This window comes from Rhyacophila brunnea, unplaced genomic scaffold, assembly GCF_057557595.1.
Source record: "Rhyacophila brunnea isolate RB1 unplaced genomic scaffold, BYU_Rbru_1.0 scaffold_15, whole genome shotgun sequence".
NCBI lineage: Eukaryota > Metazoa > Arthropoda > Insecta > Trichoptera > Rhyacophilidae > Rhyacophila > Rhyacophila brunnea.
This window is the reverse complement of record NW_028232806.1, coordinates 38,809,245-38,826,795: the sequence shown is the minus strand read 5'-3', so window position 1 is coordinate 38,826,795 and position 17,551 is coordinate 38,809,245. Positions and strand designations below refer to the sequence as shown.

General features: G+C 33.7%; 2 protein-coding genes across 2 annotated transcripts; one reads left to right on the top strand and one right to left on the bottom strand.

The window, feature by feature from the left end:
- Positions 1 to 1,524: 1,524 nt before the first annotated feature.
- LOC147075306 (uncharacterized) lies at positions 1,525 to 9,013 on the bottom strand. The gene is made up of 3 exons (XM_085942745.1): positions 8,788 to 9,013; positions 7,808 to 8,551; positions 1,525 to 2,755 (listed from the first exon to the last, which is right to left on the bottom strand). The coding sequence occupies exons 1-3, from the start codon at positions 8,932 to 8,934 to the stop codon at positions 2,441 to 2,443; spliced, it is 1,206 nt and encodes a 401-aa protein (XP_085798871.1). The 5' UTR covers positions 8,935 to 9,013; the 3' UTR covers positions 1,525 to 2,440.
- A 485-nt stretch (positions 9,014 to 9,498) lies between these two features.
- Positions 9,499 to 17,253, top strand: LOC147075305 (uncharacterized). The gene is made up of 3 exons (XM_085943018.1): positions 9,499 to 9,758; positions 13,837 to 14,589; positions 16,610 to 17,253. The coding sequence occupies exons 1-3, from the start codon at positions 9,594 to 9,596 to the stop codon at positions 16,940 to 16,942; spliced, it is 1,251 nt and encodes a 416-aa protein (XP_085799144.1). The 5' UTR covers positions 9,499 to 9,593; the 3' UTR covers positions 16,943 to 17,253.
- The last annotated feature ends 298 nt before the right edge of the window (positions 17,254 to 17,551 follow it).

The window sequence follows — 17,551 nt, the reverse complement described above, 5'->3', positions numbered from 1 at the left end:
TAGGTCCATACCCTGACACACAAATTGAAAAACAATATGTGTACTTGCCAGACCCAGGATTCGAACCTGGGACCCACGGCTTTATAGTCCAACGCTTATGCCGCGCGGCCACCGTGGGCGGTTAGTTAGCTAGTAATAGTTAGTTAGTAATAGCACGTTAATTATATCTAATGGCCAAGTACTCCATACGCGCCAGTCGCGGTGTTAGCATTAAATGAGTTAATAATCCATTAATCCATGGTGGCCACGCCAGAGACATGTCTATCATGATTATTCCGTCTAATCAAATAATTTCAAAATAGGAAACATACTGACATTTATCCAAATCTATTATAAACCCATTGTTTTCAAGAAAAATTGTTTTTCGGATACAAAAAATAATAATTGTTGAATTATATAAGGTTTATTTTTAATGTAAGTAATTATAAAAATGAATTTTCGCATATTTTTTTTTGCGAATTATGTATGGTGTGACAGGTACTTATGTACTTGTCATTTTTTTAAGGCAGACAAAAGGTTAATACTATTTCTTTGTTTTCCATGTCATGTAGTGAATGAATTAAATTTGTAATTGGTAATGTTCACTATATGTAAACAAATAAATTCGATTTTGAATTACATCAATTGACACATTAATTGAATAATTGAAATTGAATAATAAATAAGCTATTTTTAATATTTCTAGTATGTCACGTGTGGGTGGATAATTGGTACTCAATATAACATTGATACAAAACAGAAAATGAGTGAACGACATGATACCTGTCACATGTGATGCATAATATAACCACTTATTTAAATAAGTATGACCAATTATAGGGTCTTAGACTTTGTTAAATTTGCTTCTAGTAGCTTCAAATTATATATTAAGTCATTGGACACTAAAGACACACCTAGCGCGTAAGACAGCCATTCGATGTAATTAGCATGCTATTTAAATGTGGTAATTAAAAGTAATTATCTACTCAGCAATGTATTAAGAAATGAAGCTCGTGTACTTTGCACAATGTTTAACAATATAACTAAGTACCTATATATAATGTTTCAAAACACCTCGCGTATATCGTCGGTGTTTTGTAAAAAGGGTGAATCAACCATTTTGGCGAAATTGAGATTTTAATGAAAATACAATATGTACCTCACCAGCTTTGTTGTGTAAAAACGGCGAATTTTTATCTCCACAGGAAAGTACTTAAAAACGATAATCGACTAAAATTAAATTAATTAAAATTACAAAATAAAAAGCAAATGTGACATATTAGACCTTTTAAAATATTATATAATAATACCTATTATAATGACAGTATTCTTTCTAAGCTTTATTATAAACTTGTTACATATTTATAATCATCTACAGGTAAAAAACAAATAAATGTCAAAAGTTAAAAATCCTCCTCCTGTAAAGTAGCATTTTGGTTAATTCGCCCTTTTTACAAAACACCGACAATATATCAAAGGCATAGATTCCTAATTTAAATTTCAGGTAAATTAGGAGCCTAAGCCTGAACATAAAGTAAGTATATATATATTGAAGTGGAAAGAGTGGACATTGAGAGAATGATATATATGAATTTATAATAAAATATGCATACTGTGGAAAATATACATCGTGAAATACCTACTCCAAATTATGAGTCAATAGACAAAAAATATTTTGAAAAAATTGTAGTCACCATGGATTTCTTACACAACAAAATATATTATGTAATTTTCAATTTTGTAACGAAAACATACGAAAAATAATACTGTTTTTATAGTATAAAAACGTGTTGTATGATCACTGAATCTATATTTGAATACGTGTATTACTTAAGGCGGTAAGTACCAAAAAAATAAAAACTGACATTTTTATAAAAAAATGTTCTACATACCAGCGCCAATAACTTCAACTATGGTCTTAAGTGCCTCAAGCAAGTCAAAAAAATACAGCAAAATAATTAAACCTGTCGACGTTGTAAGTCCGTTGGCGTGTTTTATTTATAATGGTGTAAATAGCACTGCAGTGGTCAATGGCATTCAATAGAAAATAGCTGACGATGGTGTGTTGACACATGCGAGTTCTTAATACCTAAAATTATAGAAGCTGCCGTGATTGCTTCATACTGTAAAACTACATTTTTCAAAAGGTCTGCTTCATGAAATTTTACTGCAATAACTCGGTATTTTGTAACTACAGCCAATACTACTTTTTGGTACTTAGAGCCTTATTTAATACACGTATTCATTTCATTTTAATCTTTTTTAAAGATAGGGCACCATAACAACACTAACAGTTTTCCTACAAAATGTACCTTAGACTCATGACCTTCTTGAAATTTGGATATTTAAAAAAACAGATGACATGTCAGCAGAAAACCACTGAGTTTGGAATCTGCTACTCGACGAGATTGAGACTTGCTCTGGTTTGCAAAGCCGAAGATGGCGACGACACACGAATTCGTTAATTATTATTTTCAGCCAGCGTGTTGAAGTCGATGCCTTTATGATTGTAACGGAAGTGGCTCTTCATGTTGGAGCGCTGGGAGAAACCCTTCATACAGATAGGGCAGTTGTAGGGGGTTTCCCCCGTATGGATTCTCTCGTGCTCTTTGAGAGTCTTGAGGATGGCAAATCTCCCCTCGCAGAAATGGCAGGCATAGGGTTTTTCACCCGTGTGTATCCGCAGGTGTAGCATCAGGCATGGCTTGGATATGAATTTTTTGGCACAGATGTCACACTGGAAGTCTTTTTCACCAGTATGGGTTTTCATGTGCAGCTGTGAATAAAAATGCTCGATTAATTTAACTTTTATGTGTACTTATGTTCATAATAATATGGGGAGGGTTCATTTAAAAAAATCCAATTTGTTACGTAATGTGCGACGGGCAAATGTGATTTGCTATGGGGTTTAGAATATTCACAACTAGCTGTCACGACTGACGTCTTCTGATAGTACCACGCCTAATGTCTTACTGTGCCTCGATACTTCCCCTGTTGACCCCTGTACTTCCTAATACATTCCTTGAGCCGAGACCATGAACGCTTTAATTCTAGCGATATAACATGGCAAAGTCACATTTGGTAATTACTACTTATGGCTCAAATAGACTATATGACGATCGGTCATATAAATGACGAAAAACCCGTTTATTATGTTGGCGTCCTGTGTCACAGGGTGTCACAGAGTGTAAATACGATGTCATAGCTGTCATAAGATATGTATGGATTATATCGTCACCATTTTAGCAAAACCATCTATGTGCACTTTCTCAAATTGTGCAGGAGAAGGATAAAACTGAATAAAAAAATAATGTTACATTTAAACATTAAAATTATGAAGAATGCTTTATTATAATCAATAAATGGTCTAAGATTATTATTTTGTTTACAAAAATCTTTTATTTTTAATACAAAAATAATAAAAATACAGTTTGTGATGTCACATAAGTTGTTTTGACCGTTTTGTAAATACACATAGTTTAATTTATTCATCAAAATGTGAATAATAATAAATTCATGAAAAACTGTTACATAAATAATAGTTGAAATATACATAGTGCGTTAGTGATAAATTGCAATATCATTTTATTAATTATTAATGCAATAGTGAGATGATATTATATTTATAAGTTCGTTTACTTTCTATTAGCAGGTTTAAATGTTAGGTTATCGTAGAAAAATAGTGGTGATCTTTCTCTATTACACTTTTTAATTCCTGAAGATGTATGTATTTCGACTGCGATATTGGCAATGATTCATTATATATATTACAAAGGCAGTCAAACGGTTGCACTGATAAAGTTGAGTTTGTAAAAGATTGTTCCATCTGGTAGATACTGTAACATTTTAATATCATATACAACAGGATCTCCGATTCGTTTTCCTGGTTCGATTGAACTTAATCCAGATTTAATCTTATCCATAATTCTTAAAAATTAAAAATCAATGACATTAATTTTATAAGGTTGTTTTGGTCTTGCTAGCCGCATACGTGCTATATAATCAGATGGTGAATATATTGGAGGCTTAAAATACTTTTCTTAGGTGGCATGTGCACTATCGGCCTCTATCATGGTGTGTCCTTTTTCCAGAAAAAGCTGTTGAATCTCGATGTTTTATCTCTCTAAAGATATAACTTAGAGCAGTAGCGAATAATTTATTTCGGTTTTGATATCCACACCCATCCGATATTAGAATTATTTCATTGTATTGTCCTGCTTTCGATGAGATAAGACAAATTCATTAGAAGATACATTATGAAGAATGTATATGGTGAAATTGTGTAGTTGCAGCTTATGTTTATAATACATTTGTGCCTGTGTTTTGGACATAGCAGCACACTTTGGAGATCCATTGTGATTACTAACCGTCCAGTAATACTTCTGGTACTCTCCTTCATTTCATTTTTGGTCTTCTAGAATCTTTTTTTTTTTTTTTAATAATGTGGCTATTGTATTCCATTTCTGAAACATACTTCATTTTATAACTACAGCAGATGGCAGTGATGGCACACTGATCTTTAGGTGGTTGGTGGATACTGATTTTTTGGTGGTAAATATATTGGAGTATATTCTGCTGCTTTATGACCATTTTCCAGAGACCATTTATTATATCGATGGCTTAATTCGCAAATTTGCTAACTCCACTTTTTGCTAAAAATGACTTAATGATGCCATTTTGTTGTATTATGCCTTGCGCATGTCCTGTATAAGTTTGACAACTCCAAGTTATTTAAATACATCGAAAAAACGGTACAAGAAAATTTGACAACTCCATCGGGCTCGAAAACCTATACTGCAAAATGTATAACTCCGCCATTTTGTATCCAGATCTATCAGAAGCGTGTCATTAGTAAGCAACTCTACAAATAAATCGTCTAAAAGGTGGTTTATTTCTGTCGATAATACAAACAAAACATTCTCAACTTGTAATTTTGAGTACAAACCATGTTTTCCATAAAGATGTTTACGCTTTTTACAGACATGTGTTAGATAATATCCTTGCTAAATCAACTAACGGAGTTATTCTTTTTCCGTTGCGTTCAAATAAAATTCAAAAGGACCTCAAAAACTACACTTTTTAATTTGTATAAGATTGATTGGTGTGTAACAAAAAATTTAAAAGCGTTTTCAACCGGTTCTTTCCATAAATACTTAGATATAGAGAGCATTATAACTATTCTAGCCTAAGAAAGATATGTGTTAAAAATGAGCAGCTTTCAAAGTCGGCCATGTGTTGGATATTAAGCATCAGCTACACTCGGTGAAGAAAGAAGTCGAAAGAGATGGAAAAATAAAGAAAAAGAAACAGAACAATATGTCTTTACAATGGACCTTCGGTCCGTTCTCTTGGCTCCTAAATCTAATGTCTCAAGTTTATATTACAAAACTAAATTATGCGTACACAATTTTTGTTTCTTCAATTTATAATCCAAAGAAGGATACTGCTATTTATTGAATGAGGCTGAAGGTGGCCTCAACGTAGAGGAGTTCACCAGTATCATATCAAGTTTTATTGTAGACAATATTTTATGCCAAATAGAGGTTGGATGCATCTACCAAAATCAGAATTCTGCGCTGGCTAATGCTCTGTTAAATATTGCGATGGTGCATGGAATCACCATAGAGCAGAAGTACCTAGAGGTAGTCCACACCCAAATGGTAGCCGATTCAATGCACGCATGCATTGAAACACAACTAAAAAAGAAAGATATATCTGTTTTTGCAGAATATTACAACATCTGTAAAGCAGCAAAAAAACATCCAGCATATCAAGTAAAGTATTTGAATCACACGTTTTTCAAAACTTTCGATGAAGTACAGTATCACACAACCATACAACCAGGAAAGAAAGGCGATCCAAAGGTACATAGTGCATTAGAATTGTTATATTTCCATCTTACTTTACGTGTTCAATATTGCGTCATATTGTAATGATATTACCATTTTATTTCTAATAATTTTCTGTATCATTTAAGGTTACTGACATACGTGGCCTTCAATATAAATCCAGCGGTGATATTATATTATAAATTACGATTTAACGAGGCCTGGAAAATTTTACCCCAAAGGAGGAATATCAACATACTATCAAAACCTATTGATACTTTGGCCTGTTTACACATGACACAATTGAAAATTAAAAATAGAAAATTCAATGACCTGCAAGACTTAAAAATGACGATTCATGGGGATAACCACGAGTTCTATGATAATCTTCCACATGAAGAACTTCCCTTGTAATAAATACCTAATGTTTAATTTAATTATTTTTAATATTGTGTTGATTTTAAGTTATATAGTTAAATTTGTAGTAGATTACGTATTCAAAATACCTCATGAATAACTTAAAAAAAAATTAAGATTTTGATGTGTTACTTACCAATAGGTTATGTTAAGTTAATATTTGTAATTAATTAAGTACATATTATTCATAATACTCATTATGTTGTTTAGAATTGCAATAAAATTTAAGAATAAAAGTTGATAACTCCATCGAACATAATTATTTTTTAAATTTTTTAACCTGTAATTTTGGTAACTCCTAAATTCGTCCATATAAAATAAACGAATGGTTATATTTTTAATTTTATGAGACAGTAATGTCCGTTTTGATAAAATAAACAATCTGTCATTTTAAATTTTCTTAATAGGTTAAAAAGTAACAAAATAACATGTTTTTACTCTCTCCTGAAAAGTTTTCAAAAGTGGAGTTAGCAAATTTGCGAATTAAGCCATCGATATTCATCATGCATTTGTATTTTGGATCGGAAACACGATTCCACATACATCCTGGAGGTATTTTCTCTGCAATAATGGCTGGGAACTTTGGAATTAGATCCAACCATAATGTAACATTTTTCCACAAATCTCTCCGTTTTGATTTTTGGTTGCACTACCAATTATTTATCTTCAGTCAGATTCTTATTACCTGTCATTGTTGCTTTCAATTGGCCACTGTCATCGAGACGTTTGTAGTTGTTTATCCAACTTTTAAATTAATTCTCGCCTATACCCTATTGACCATGTAGGCATCTTCCAGAAATTATTGAATATTTCCTGTCTCTCTTTTTGAGAAAGCATCTTTCAAACCGTCGTGCAAGACCATAATGCATAGCATATAACATAGAAACAAACAATGTGTAGCCAAACTGTAAAAAAACATAACACTCTCGATATCAAAATACCATCTATATGTTACTATAATATACACATAGTTGTTTTTGTGAACCGTGGTTTTTGAACCTTACACATAGCTGTTTTTTATTTTTTGAAATAACTTCGGAGCGAGTTTACCCAACACATAGATCATTTTACTGGCCTATAGAGAAAAAAATAAGGAATGACTTGGTATTTAAAAGTCATTTTTGATAAAAGTGACACATAGATGGTTTTGCTAAAACGGTGACGATATGTCGGAATGGCATAGATTTGATCATAGACACTAAATCGCTCTTAGCATATATGTGCCCGATCGTCATATAGTCTATTTGAACCTTTAGTTTGAATGAGTTAAATTTTTAATACTGCCAGTCTTTTGTGTTTGTGTAGATAATCAGTACTCAAAAAAAATTTGCTTTGTCAACAATGAGATAACAACATTCTATACTATATTTACTTGATTCCTGTTTACTATGTGTATCCATTTGACACTCGTCACTGTTGCTGTCACTAGGTGAGCCACTCATGTGTCATCATCAGCATCAGGTATATAATGCATTACACTACTTATTCATATAAGTATGACTAAGCATAGGGTCTCTATTGAAAAGTATTATCTTATGATAGTGTTGTACAATGAAGGTACTTAATTGTTGATAAATACACACCTTTAATCCGGAGCTCGATGAAAGTTCCTTCTTACACAATGTACAGTGCACGACTCTGGATTTCTTATGAACATTCTCCATGTGTCTCTTGGCGTCCCGTGAAGTCTTAAACAACTTGCCGCAGACTTCGCACGGGTAATTCTTCGTATTGACATGAATCTTTTTGTGCTCGTGCAAATGGCATTTTTCGGTGAAGTTTTTCCCGCAGACGTCACAGCTGAAAGGCCTATCTGTCCGATGCGTTTTTATGTGAGCGTTAAGGGCGTGCCGTTTGAGACACACCTTTCCGCAAAAAGGGCATAGACAACTCTTCGAAGATGATTTTCTCTGTCTCTTAACAGCGCCCGATTCGTCGTTTTCTTCTTTCAAAAACGAATCGATTTCATCACTTAATTTAATTTTTTTTACATGCTTCTTTAATGATCTTCTTTTTCTTTTGACTTTGTGACCATTGATACCTATTTCAAGCAACGATCTCTTTTTTTTCGAGTGCAGTTTTAACGGTTTCAAATCATCGTCACTGTTAAAATCATCACTGTAATAATTTGGAAATTCCGAGTCCGTCACGCATTCTTCTTTAACCGTAGGTTCATTTTTATCATTTTGATTTTCAGCAATCAATGTTAAATTTCTTCTGAGCGTTTTGTCGCTCTGTTCCGACTGTATTTTAAAATTGAACGCTATATCTATTTTGTTTGAGCACGTCCAGCAAATATGATCGGGGAGACCGTCATTTTCGACTATCTGCAAAATTAAATTCACAACATGAACACAGATAAAATTAGAACTGGACATATTATTTAGTCATTGACGATCACTACAGACTATTAGAGAAACTATTATAAAACCCATGTTTTCACTGAATACAAAAATTATATGCCCTGTATAGCAAAGAAATATATAAGTATATTTAAGTAATTGTTATCATCTACTTCTACATAATAAAAATTCCACCGTTTTTATGTAGAATGGATTCTTACGTTTAATGTGCAAAAGCTTAAGATTTTTTCAACGATCATAGCTTCTTGAAATATATTAAAGTTTGCTTCGTTTCCCATGCACATTCTGCAAATTTTCCCCTTGTCTTCGACAAAATCATTGTGAACATCATCCGTATTGTTTTCCATGATAAAAATAAATAAAGTCTTCAATGTTTAGTTTTACTTTTTGACGTCTGCACTCAGTACTGCCATCGTCAATTTGTGCAAAGGATATTTTTGACAGCTACTTTTGAAAAGTTGCTAGATTAGATTATAAATTATTCTTCTCAAAATTTCACCGACAAGATAGAATATGATCTAGTTTAGCTATACAAAAAGAGTCCAATTGTTACGATTAAGTTTAAACATCAGTGCTGTTGGTTGTATAAAATAAAATTATAACTATATTTTTGATAAGAGTTTAAAACTATTTATATTTCTTGTATTTTTAAATACATATTTTAGTTACAGGGTAGCAAAGAGATTTACCGTCCAATCTCTTTGCAGGGATTTGTTACGGCGGTTTTATTTGACACCTAGCTATAATTTTGTTTACGCTAATTTGATAGGAAAGTATTTTTATAATGTATTAAATGATCAAAAAATACAGAATTAGATGAAAAAAATTATAGGGATTGAAAATATTTTTTTTTAAATGTAAATATTTTGATAAATTTTGTTTATTTTTTAACACAAACATTCTATTTTATAGACAATATTTGACAGCCATACATAGAATAACAATTTGACGTTTGTTTATTAAATATTCCAAAATAAATGACAAAAAGTGCGAAGCGTCTGCAGAAATGTCAGTGAACGATAATAAAGTGGAAATCGTCAAAGAATATGAAAACGTATTCCACTGGGACAAGCAAATGTGCCGACTATGTCTCAAACATGATTCCAACATCGATATTTTTGCCGAAGACCAAAAAGTCCTCAACAAAATACAAAGTTGTTGCACATTCGAGGTTAGCTGGATTCGACAACATTAAAAACCGTTGCCACTGTGATTTATGCTTATTTTTGTTTGATTATTATACAAATATAATAATAAAGTGAGCTGCTACCTACGTAAACAGACAGTGTATTCGCCTTTCTGATTGAAAATACTCTGTTTGCATTTTAGAATAACTGAACCTTCAGAACTTCATCAGCATATTGTAAAGTCAATGTCTAAATGTATATAATAGTTACATATGCATAATAATTTGGATTGTTATAGTATGTGTATGTGATAGAAAAATATGTCTCCGTTATAGAAATATAAGTACTTTTGTTACCAATAGTGAAATTCAAAAAGCACCGAAGGCGCCGAAGAAATCCTTAATTACGTATAGACAGAACTTAAGAGCATACTTCAGTGAAACGGCAAATAATTTTCAACTATAGGTGCGACGAAATTTCGGACTCGCTGGCAATCGGAGAGTGAACACGTTAATTTGTTTTGTGATGGCGACGGGGGAATTAATTCTTAAATCGTGTAAAGATGACTAAAAAACTTTACCCATTTACTTGAAAAAGAAAACATGTCAATGAATATATTATTATTAGTATTACTAATAGAACAATAAACATAACATTAAATGGACGCATGTTGACTTTTTATGACAAATTATGTTATGTTCTGCACGCGTCATTTGCACAATCTTCGCGATGCATAGTCACGATCGTTTTAGACCGTACCACAGCTGAAGTATAGCCTTAATTGTATGTTGTTTGACAGTAAATTAAAAAAAAAGTTGTTAAGGCTAATAATCAATTCGCACCGTGAGTGTAAAACCAAGGCATCTGCAAATTTTTCAATTTAGAGATTAAATGCAAAACAACTGCAAAAGTCGTGAACTTGATAATGTAAAATTGAAGTAACTGAAAGAACATGCAATATAATGTAGATATAAACCAAATATTATGGTTTTTTTTAGAAACTCCTTTCTCCTAACAAAACGAAGACTTCAAACCCTAATATATCCAAAATATGTCTTTTGCAGATGCGTTGGTTTTACACTCACGGTGTGAATTTAGCAATATTGTGATTCATTTGAAGTAAACTTCACACTATTATCATCGGCATCTGTTAAAAATCGCAAGGATTTTAACATAGTTTTGGAATCATTCAATTTAATCAATTCTGTAAATTGTTCAATGCGCAGATATTATCAAGATGAACCCTAAACCTGAATTTGTCATGAATAGTGAAGCATTACTTTTTAGATAATCAGTCACATAACTGTAGCCAATACAATGGAACTACCTACACTAAACATTGTGGAATTGCTATAGTGGTATCCAAAGATATTGCAATCTATGAAGTCTAGATGTATGAAATTGAAGCAAAAAAAAGGATCACTGGTCTACTGATTAAGGCTATACCTCAGCTGAGGCATGGTCTAAAAAGACCGCAACTATGCAACGCGCGGATTGTGCTAATGACGCGTGCCGAACGGAACATAATTTGTCATAAAAATTCAACATGCGTCCATTTAGTGTTGTTAGTAATAATAATAATATATTCATTGACATGTTTTTTTTTTACGAATACAGGCATAACATTTTTTTAGTCATCTTTACACAATATAAGAATAATATACAGGAGGACCTCGACTTTCGCACATAATTGGTTCCTGAAAAGGTGTGCGAATGTTGAATGTTCGAAAGTAGAGGGAAATAAAAAAAAAATTTAAATTGTGTGTATTTTGAAATATGTATTTATCAAGTAAATATAAGATGTTTAAGAGACATGTTTAAGTGGGGTTTGCGGATGTTTCCCTTAAAAAGTTATCAAGAGTTAATCTTATTTTAAATGGTAAATTATTAACTTTACAATATTGCTTAACTGCTGGCACGAAATGTAAAGTGAACCAAGTTTTTTTTATCTTTATTTGATTACTGGAAGCAATTCTTTATCCTTCCCTTTCAATGCCCAGGGATTTTCTGGTTGATAAATTAACATTGGCATCAATTTTAAATCACCAGCCAAGTTTCCACCAAGAAGCAATGTCAATCGGTTTTTAGAAGGTTTATGCCCAGGGGCAACTGATTCTTCCTTAGATAAGAATGTAAGACTAGGCATTTTTTTTTCCAAAATAAACCTGTGTCATCTACATTAAATATTTGGCTAGAAGAATATTCTCCATCTTCAATAATTTTGGATAATGAGGAAATAAATTCTCCGCGAAAATCAGCCGATTCTCCAGTGAATTTAATATAAACTAATCGTTACTTACTTGAAAAATCGTGTTAGAATCTTCTTTTAATCTAGCCTTCCAATCTTTGTGCAAACTAAGAGCCTTCGCTTGAATAATTGAAATATTCAGAGGGACATCTTTTTGATGGTGGTCGTCGATCCATGATGACAAATATTTTTCCATTTCATCCATAACTATGCCGTGTCTTTTGGAATCAACCTTTAAAGATATATTTCCACAATTTTGAACGTATTCCTTAATTTTATTTTTATTTTTCAAAATTGAACATATCGTAGTAGACCTGTTTGTATCATACGAACGTCCGATTGAAGAAAAAGATTCACCGCAATCAGAACGTTGTGTGAAGTTTATAAGTCCTTGATTTCTCTTTGTTCGTATCAACACTGCAGTTTTTCTGTTTCTCACTCTTGTTTATAAAATTTTAGGGTGAAATATTTCTAATGAATAAAATTAGCAAAACGCACAACATATCACGCCCGCACGCGCTCCTGCGCAAGACTAAACCTATCCTAGCTAGCTCACAAGCAAAGTGACGAGTGCGAGCAGGATGCAAGTGACGCAAGAAATGCACTTGCTTGTGAGCGAGCGAGAAGGGGGTATCTTAACCCCACGGCCAACGCGACGTTTTAAAAAAACGATTTTTTTTGAAATGTGCGAAATAGCGAATTGTGCGAAAGTCGAACGTTTGTAAGTCGAGGTCCGCCTGTATATTCTTACGACGCCATCACAAAAAAAATCGACGTGCTGCCATCTCGAATGCCGCTCGGCGATTGGCGACAAAGGCGAAATTTCATCCCACCTATTGTTGAAAATACTCACCTACGGATTGTAATATTTTGATGTAATCGATCATATTCTAAAAAAATAATTAGCTCATGGAATTCTATATGATATAAGGAAATAGTAGGAATAAAAAATATATAATTACTGTTTTCCAATTATCTTTACAACAAGAGGATTTAAAATATGCCGTTTGTTATTATTTAGTGTAAACAGGCATTTCGAAAAACGCTGAAGATTTTATGATTAAATTAAATTCTAAAAAAATGTATAGTTATTTTTCAAGAACATAGTTCAATCATTCCAAATGATCATAGTTTATTGTATTCATTAGAGTATTGTCTTCGTTTGGTGCATGTCGATTTGTGATATGAATTGTGATTATTTGCCGTTTCACTTATGTATGTAAGATAACTACGAGTCACTTTATATGAATGTATCGTACTGAGATTAGCAAGTTGTTACCTTGGTAATAGATTTTTGTGTTGTCGCTTGAGAGCAAATGTTGCTCAGAGTAAAAAAGGGGTGATGGTGTACCGTGTCAGTTGTAAACCAGAGATACCAGATCGGATATTAGATTTTGATAAAAATTCTGAAAGCCATGATGTTTTTAAACGTAGCCCAACGTCCCTATTAATATTTTTGTCACCTTGGTTACTGTAGGCAAGTGATTACTAACCTACAAATTGTAGTGTCTATGCTTTACTTAGTAAGGATGTCTATCTATATTATCGTAAATATATTGTAACCTGGTTATTTTCCATTAGATAAGCAGAGTTACGAATCGGAATTTCATGTCAAGAGTAGTGTGGTAAGTATCACCAAGCAATTTTTACATGGTCGAGATCCCGATGACCATATTATTTTACAAAGGTTTTAGCAATGTATCAAAACACATCTGTATGATGAGATGGATTTTAAAATACAGAAAAGAAGTGTCTCAGGAATATAACATGTTCCCCCAGATGCGATTTATTCTAGTGTGTGGGAATTAGGCGGAGTTAATGTGATTATTGTTATTGTTACAAAAAGTTTTAATTTTGCATTTCCAATTCTACAGATATTCGAGAATGATGGATTCCCTGATCGCATTTGCATAACTTGCATGAGCACTTTAGATACGGCTGTTAATTTTAAGCATCAGTGCGAAGAGAGCGACAAAATACTGCGGAAGAATTACGACATCGCCAACTCCAAAATAGACAACCTACTCGTCCCTATCAAAAAAGAAGAATTCGATTCGGATTTCGACAATAACTTTGACGATGGACACCCTTTGGGATCGTTTTATGAAGCCCCTGTCGAAATTAAAGACGAAGACTTTGACTATCATATTAAATCCAAGAAAAAATCCAAGTCGAAAGATAAACACCGGAAAATACGCACGCTCGCAGTGCTGAAACGAGCTAAATCAAAATCTTTAAAGAAAAGCCTCGAAGCCGCTATAGAAGATATAAAACCTTTAAAGAAACGAAAAAAACGCATAACGGGACCTAGGTGTTTAAGTAATCTCTGCCCGTTCTGTGGTAAAGTCTTCCTCAAAGTTCACTCGTTGAATTCTCACATCAAGAAGCACAGCACGGAAAAGCCGCACTGCTGCAGTGTGTGTCCAAAAGCTTTCCGGGACAAGTCTCAGATGAAGGAGCACATGAAAATTCACTGCGAAGTGAAGGAGTTTCCGTGTGAAGTGTGTGGAAAGCTGTTTAAGACCACGTACGACGCTCGGAGGCACACGGAGATCGTTCACAAGAAGTCCAGGGTGGTGCAGTGCAAGCTGTGCGGTAAACGCCTCGCCACCAACTTCGGCTACAAGGTAATATAATAGAATTACTTAAATTCTCTGTACATTATCATATCACAGGTTATCGAAACGTAACTAGAGGCTTGTATTGTTTGAGATAAAACAGATGTTTGTTAAATGTCAAGACAGGAGAATTTTTCTTTTAATACTTTGGACGCGGAAGACGCACACGGTGCGTAATGACCAGGCGGCCAATCGATGTAATTAACGTGCATTTTAAAGGGGGCAATTAAAATCTCATTATCTATTCAGCAGCGAAAGCGTTAAAGAGTAATTGACAATGAATCGGTTAATAGTTAATGTTCAAATTTTAGGTGAGCGCAGGTTGTAATAGTGTATTCATTGTAAAGCATGGTTTCAATTCGGAGAGATAGTAGATGGTACTTAAAATCTGTACTTCAACACACACATCAACTTTGACGAAAATGAGTCAAGTTTAGATTTTATATCAAAATTATAATTGTAATTGGCTCTTTTTGGAGTTACGGTAGTCTGGCTTTCAGAAGTCAAATCCCTCTTAATAGACCTAAGTAGCATTTGTTTAATTGCAACATCCTTTTCTTAATTATATCTGTAATGTCATTATATTGATTAATGAGATACCCAACATGGATTGGACAAAACTGTCGATCATATTATCAAACATGTTCACACTGATGTTCAGTTTCTTTTAGGCAAAGATAAAGATATAATATGTACTTTAATTTAGCCTGGTTTATCCCACTCACATGGTAGCTTGTTTGCAGAGCAACCATGTTTGACGCTGTGGGTCGCAGGTTTTGAACTCGTGGTGTTGGTTTCTTTAATGTATTTTTGATCTAGTGCCTAAAGTGATCTAAAAATATACCTCAATATAACGGACAAAATATCCGGTCAAATGTGAAAATTATTAAAAACATCCTGTTACTATTATACAATATGTTTAAATCCAAGTGTCACCGCTTGTAAACAATGTTCTGTGCATGATAATCATATCATACTTCTCGCGCTCGAATTCGAGTCATAATGCTTGCTCGTAGACTGAATGTAGCATTGACATTTGCAACGCTGGCCGCTAACTCACACAACAGCACAGCAATTTAATTTGTTTACTCGAACAGAATGGATGCATTTATTACTCCACTCAATAAGTTTACGATGGTTAGGAGTAGATGAAGGTGACCCTCGTTATCACATCATGACTGAAAGTGAAATAGCAGATGAAATTATGATCTTGGAAAATGAAGTGGAAGTGAAGATAGCGAGAAAGAAGAAACAACACGCTATATAACGAAATTACTATTATTACCGATTCTGTGCCAAAGCGAATATGTTCGCGGATATGGCCGGGCGTACAGGGCCGGCCATACAAAAAACGCGAACTTATTCGCCTGTCTTTGAAGACAGAATGCCAGTCTCAGGCGTTAGTTAAACTTGTGTTTTTTCCGAAGAATACTGGTCCAAATGAGACATTTTACATTTATGATTGGTAAACTTTCAATATATTAAAAAAAAATTAATAAGGTTTTATTTTTGTTAAAAAATTTGCGGCCTCTCACCTACCGCCATCCAAACCTCCCCGCACAGATCAGGTTAAAATGCGTGTACATTTTCGTAATTTTAGAGAGTTGTAAAAAAAACAGCAGACTTCAAAAGTGCAAACAATACTTGATTCTTTTTTGAAAGCAAGCGTATCGACATCGAACATTAACGTCACTCCACAAAGGGCGTGTCTGGATATATCATCCGAAGTCGAATAAACAGGATTTTGTCTGTATTTTTATATAACCGACTTTCGGCTTTAACGGTCACTCCCTCACTCGCATTAGTCCGTTATACCGAAGTTCTACTGTACTCTGTAGAGACTTATATGCTTCGTTCTGGAGCGAACATGGTAGTTGCTTACTTTTCTTTGTGTATAGGGGCATTCTTGAGTGAGGTTCTTCAGTGCTGTGACTGCTTCTTTTTGTCACTGTTATAAGAAATTATATTAGATTTTATTATCATAGTGTGTATGGTGTTTCCTAATTTAGTATGCTCAATAAATTTCCAGATGCACATGAAGACGCACACGGGTGAAAAGGAATTCGAATGCGAGGTGTGCAAGCAGAAGTTTACGTTCAAGTACAGCCTGACCCTCCACCAGCGCATCCACACGGGGGAAAAGCCCTACTCTTGCAAGTTCTGCGACGGAAAGTTCTCAGCCCTCAAGACGGTAAAGGAGCACGAGAGGATCCACACCGGGGAGACCCCTTACAACTGTCCCATCTGCACCAAGGGATTCTCACAGCTCTCTAACATGAAGAGCCACTTCCGGAACAATCACCGCGGCCTCGAGTTCGACGCTGAGTACAAGCGGAGTAGAAGGGAAGCTATGTCCGACTGAATAGTGCAATAATCTTTATCGAAATTAATTATTTTGTAGACTTACGGTTAATTGTGTTCGAGGTGACAAAATCGGGAGTGACTCAACCTGTAATTTAAGGTTAAATATAAATGATGTTTGTTATCGATGATTGGAAAACCAGCACAATCTATGCCAAGTGTTGGTTAAATGATGTGTTATTCATTATTAGGGGTAGCCAAAAAGTAGCAATAACAAAATTAAAGGCTATTACAGTAAAACCTCGTCAATACGAATTCCACGGGACCGAAAATCAAAAAAAAATCGAATTACAAATTATGAAATGTATGGGCAAAAAATATTAAAATTGAAAAAAAAAATTTTTTTGATTTTCATCAATATCGTTAACGATCATAGATGTGCCTATCAAATTTCCGGTTCCGTGTGTGTTAATGGCTCATAAAATGTCAGGATTATTTTTATTACCTTCTTAAAATAAGTAATTTATGATGTTTTACAAAAAGTCTGTCACAATTTTCAATGACTGGCTCATGAAATAGTGTACTTTATTACGATTTATTGAATATTTTTATATGCCAGGACTCTGAAATAATTTAGAATTACGAAATTCGAATTAAAGGTATGGGTTTT

Bases quoted from the DNA above. Each gene is read 5' to 3' on its own strand.
- LOC147075305 (XM_085943018.1), top strand. From the start codon at position 9,594: ATGTCAGTGAACGATAATAAAGTGGAAATCGTCAAAGAATATGAAAAC. The intron at 9,759-13,836 runs GTTAGCTGGATT...CCAATTCTACAG, and splicing joins AAAGTTGTTGCACATTCGAG to ATATTCGAGAATGATGGATT. The intron at 14,590-16,609 runs GTAATATAATAG...ATAAATTTCCAG, and splicing joins CCACCAACTTCGGCTACAAG to ATGCACATGAAGACGCACAC.
- LOC147075306 (XM_085942745.1), bottom strand. From the start codon at position 8,934: ATGGAAAACAATACGGATGATGTTCACAATGATTTTGTCGAAGACAAG. The intron at 8,552-8,787 runs GTAAGAATCCAT...TTAATTTTGCAG, and splicing joins TAAGCTTTTGCACATTAAAC to ATAGTCGAAAATGACGGTCT. The intron at 2,756-7,807 runs GTGTGTATTTAT...TTTTATTCACAG, and splicing joins CATCGAGCTCCGGATTAAAG to CTGCACATGAAAACCCATAC.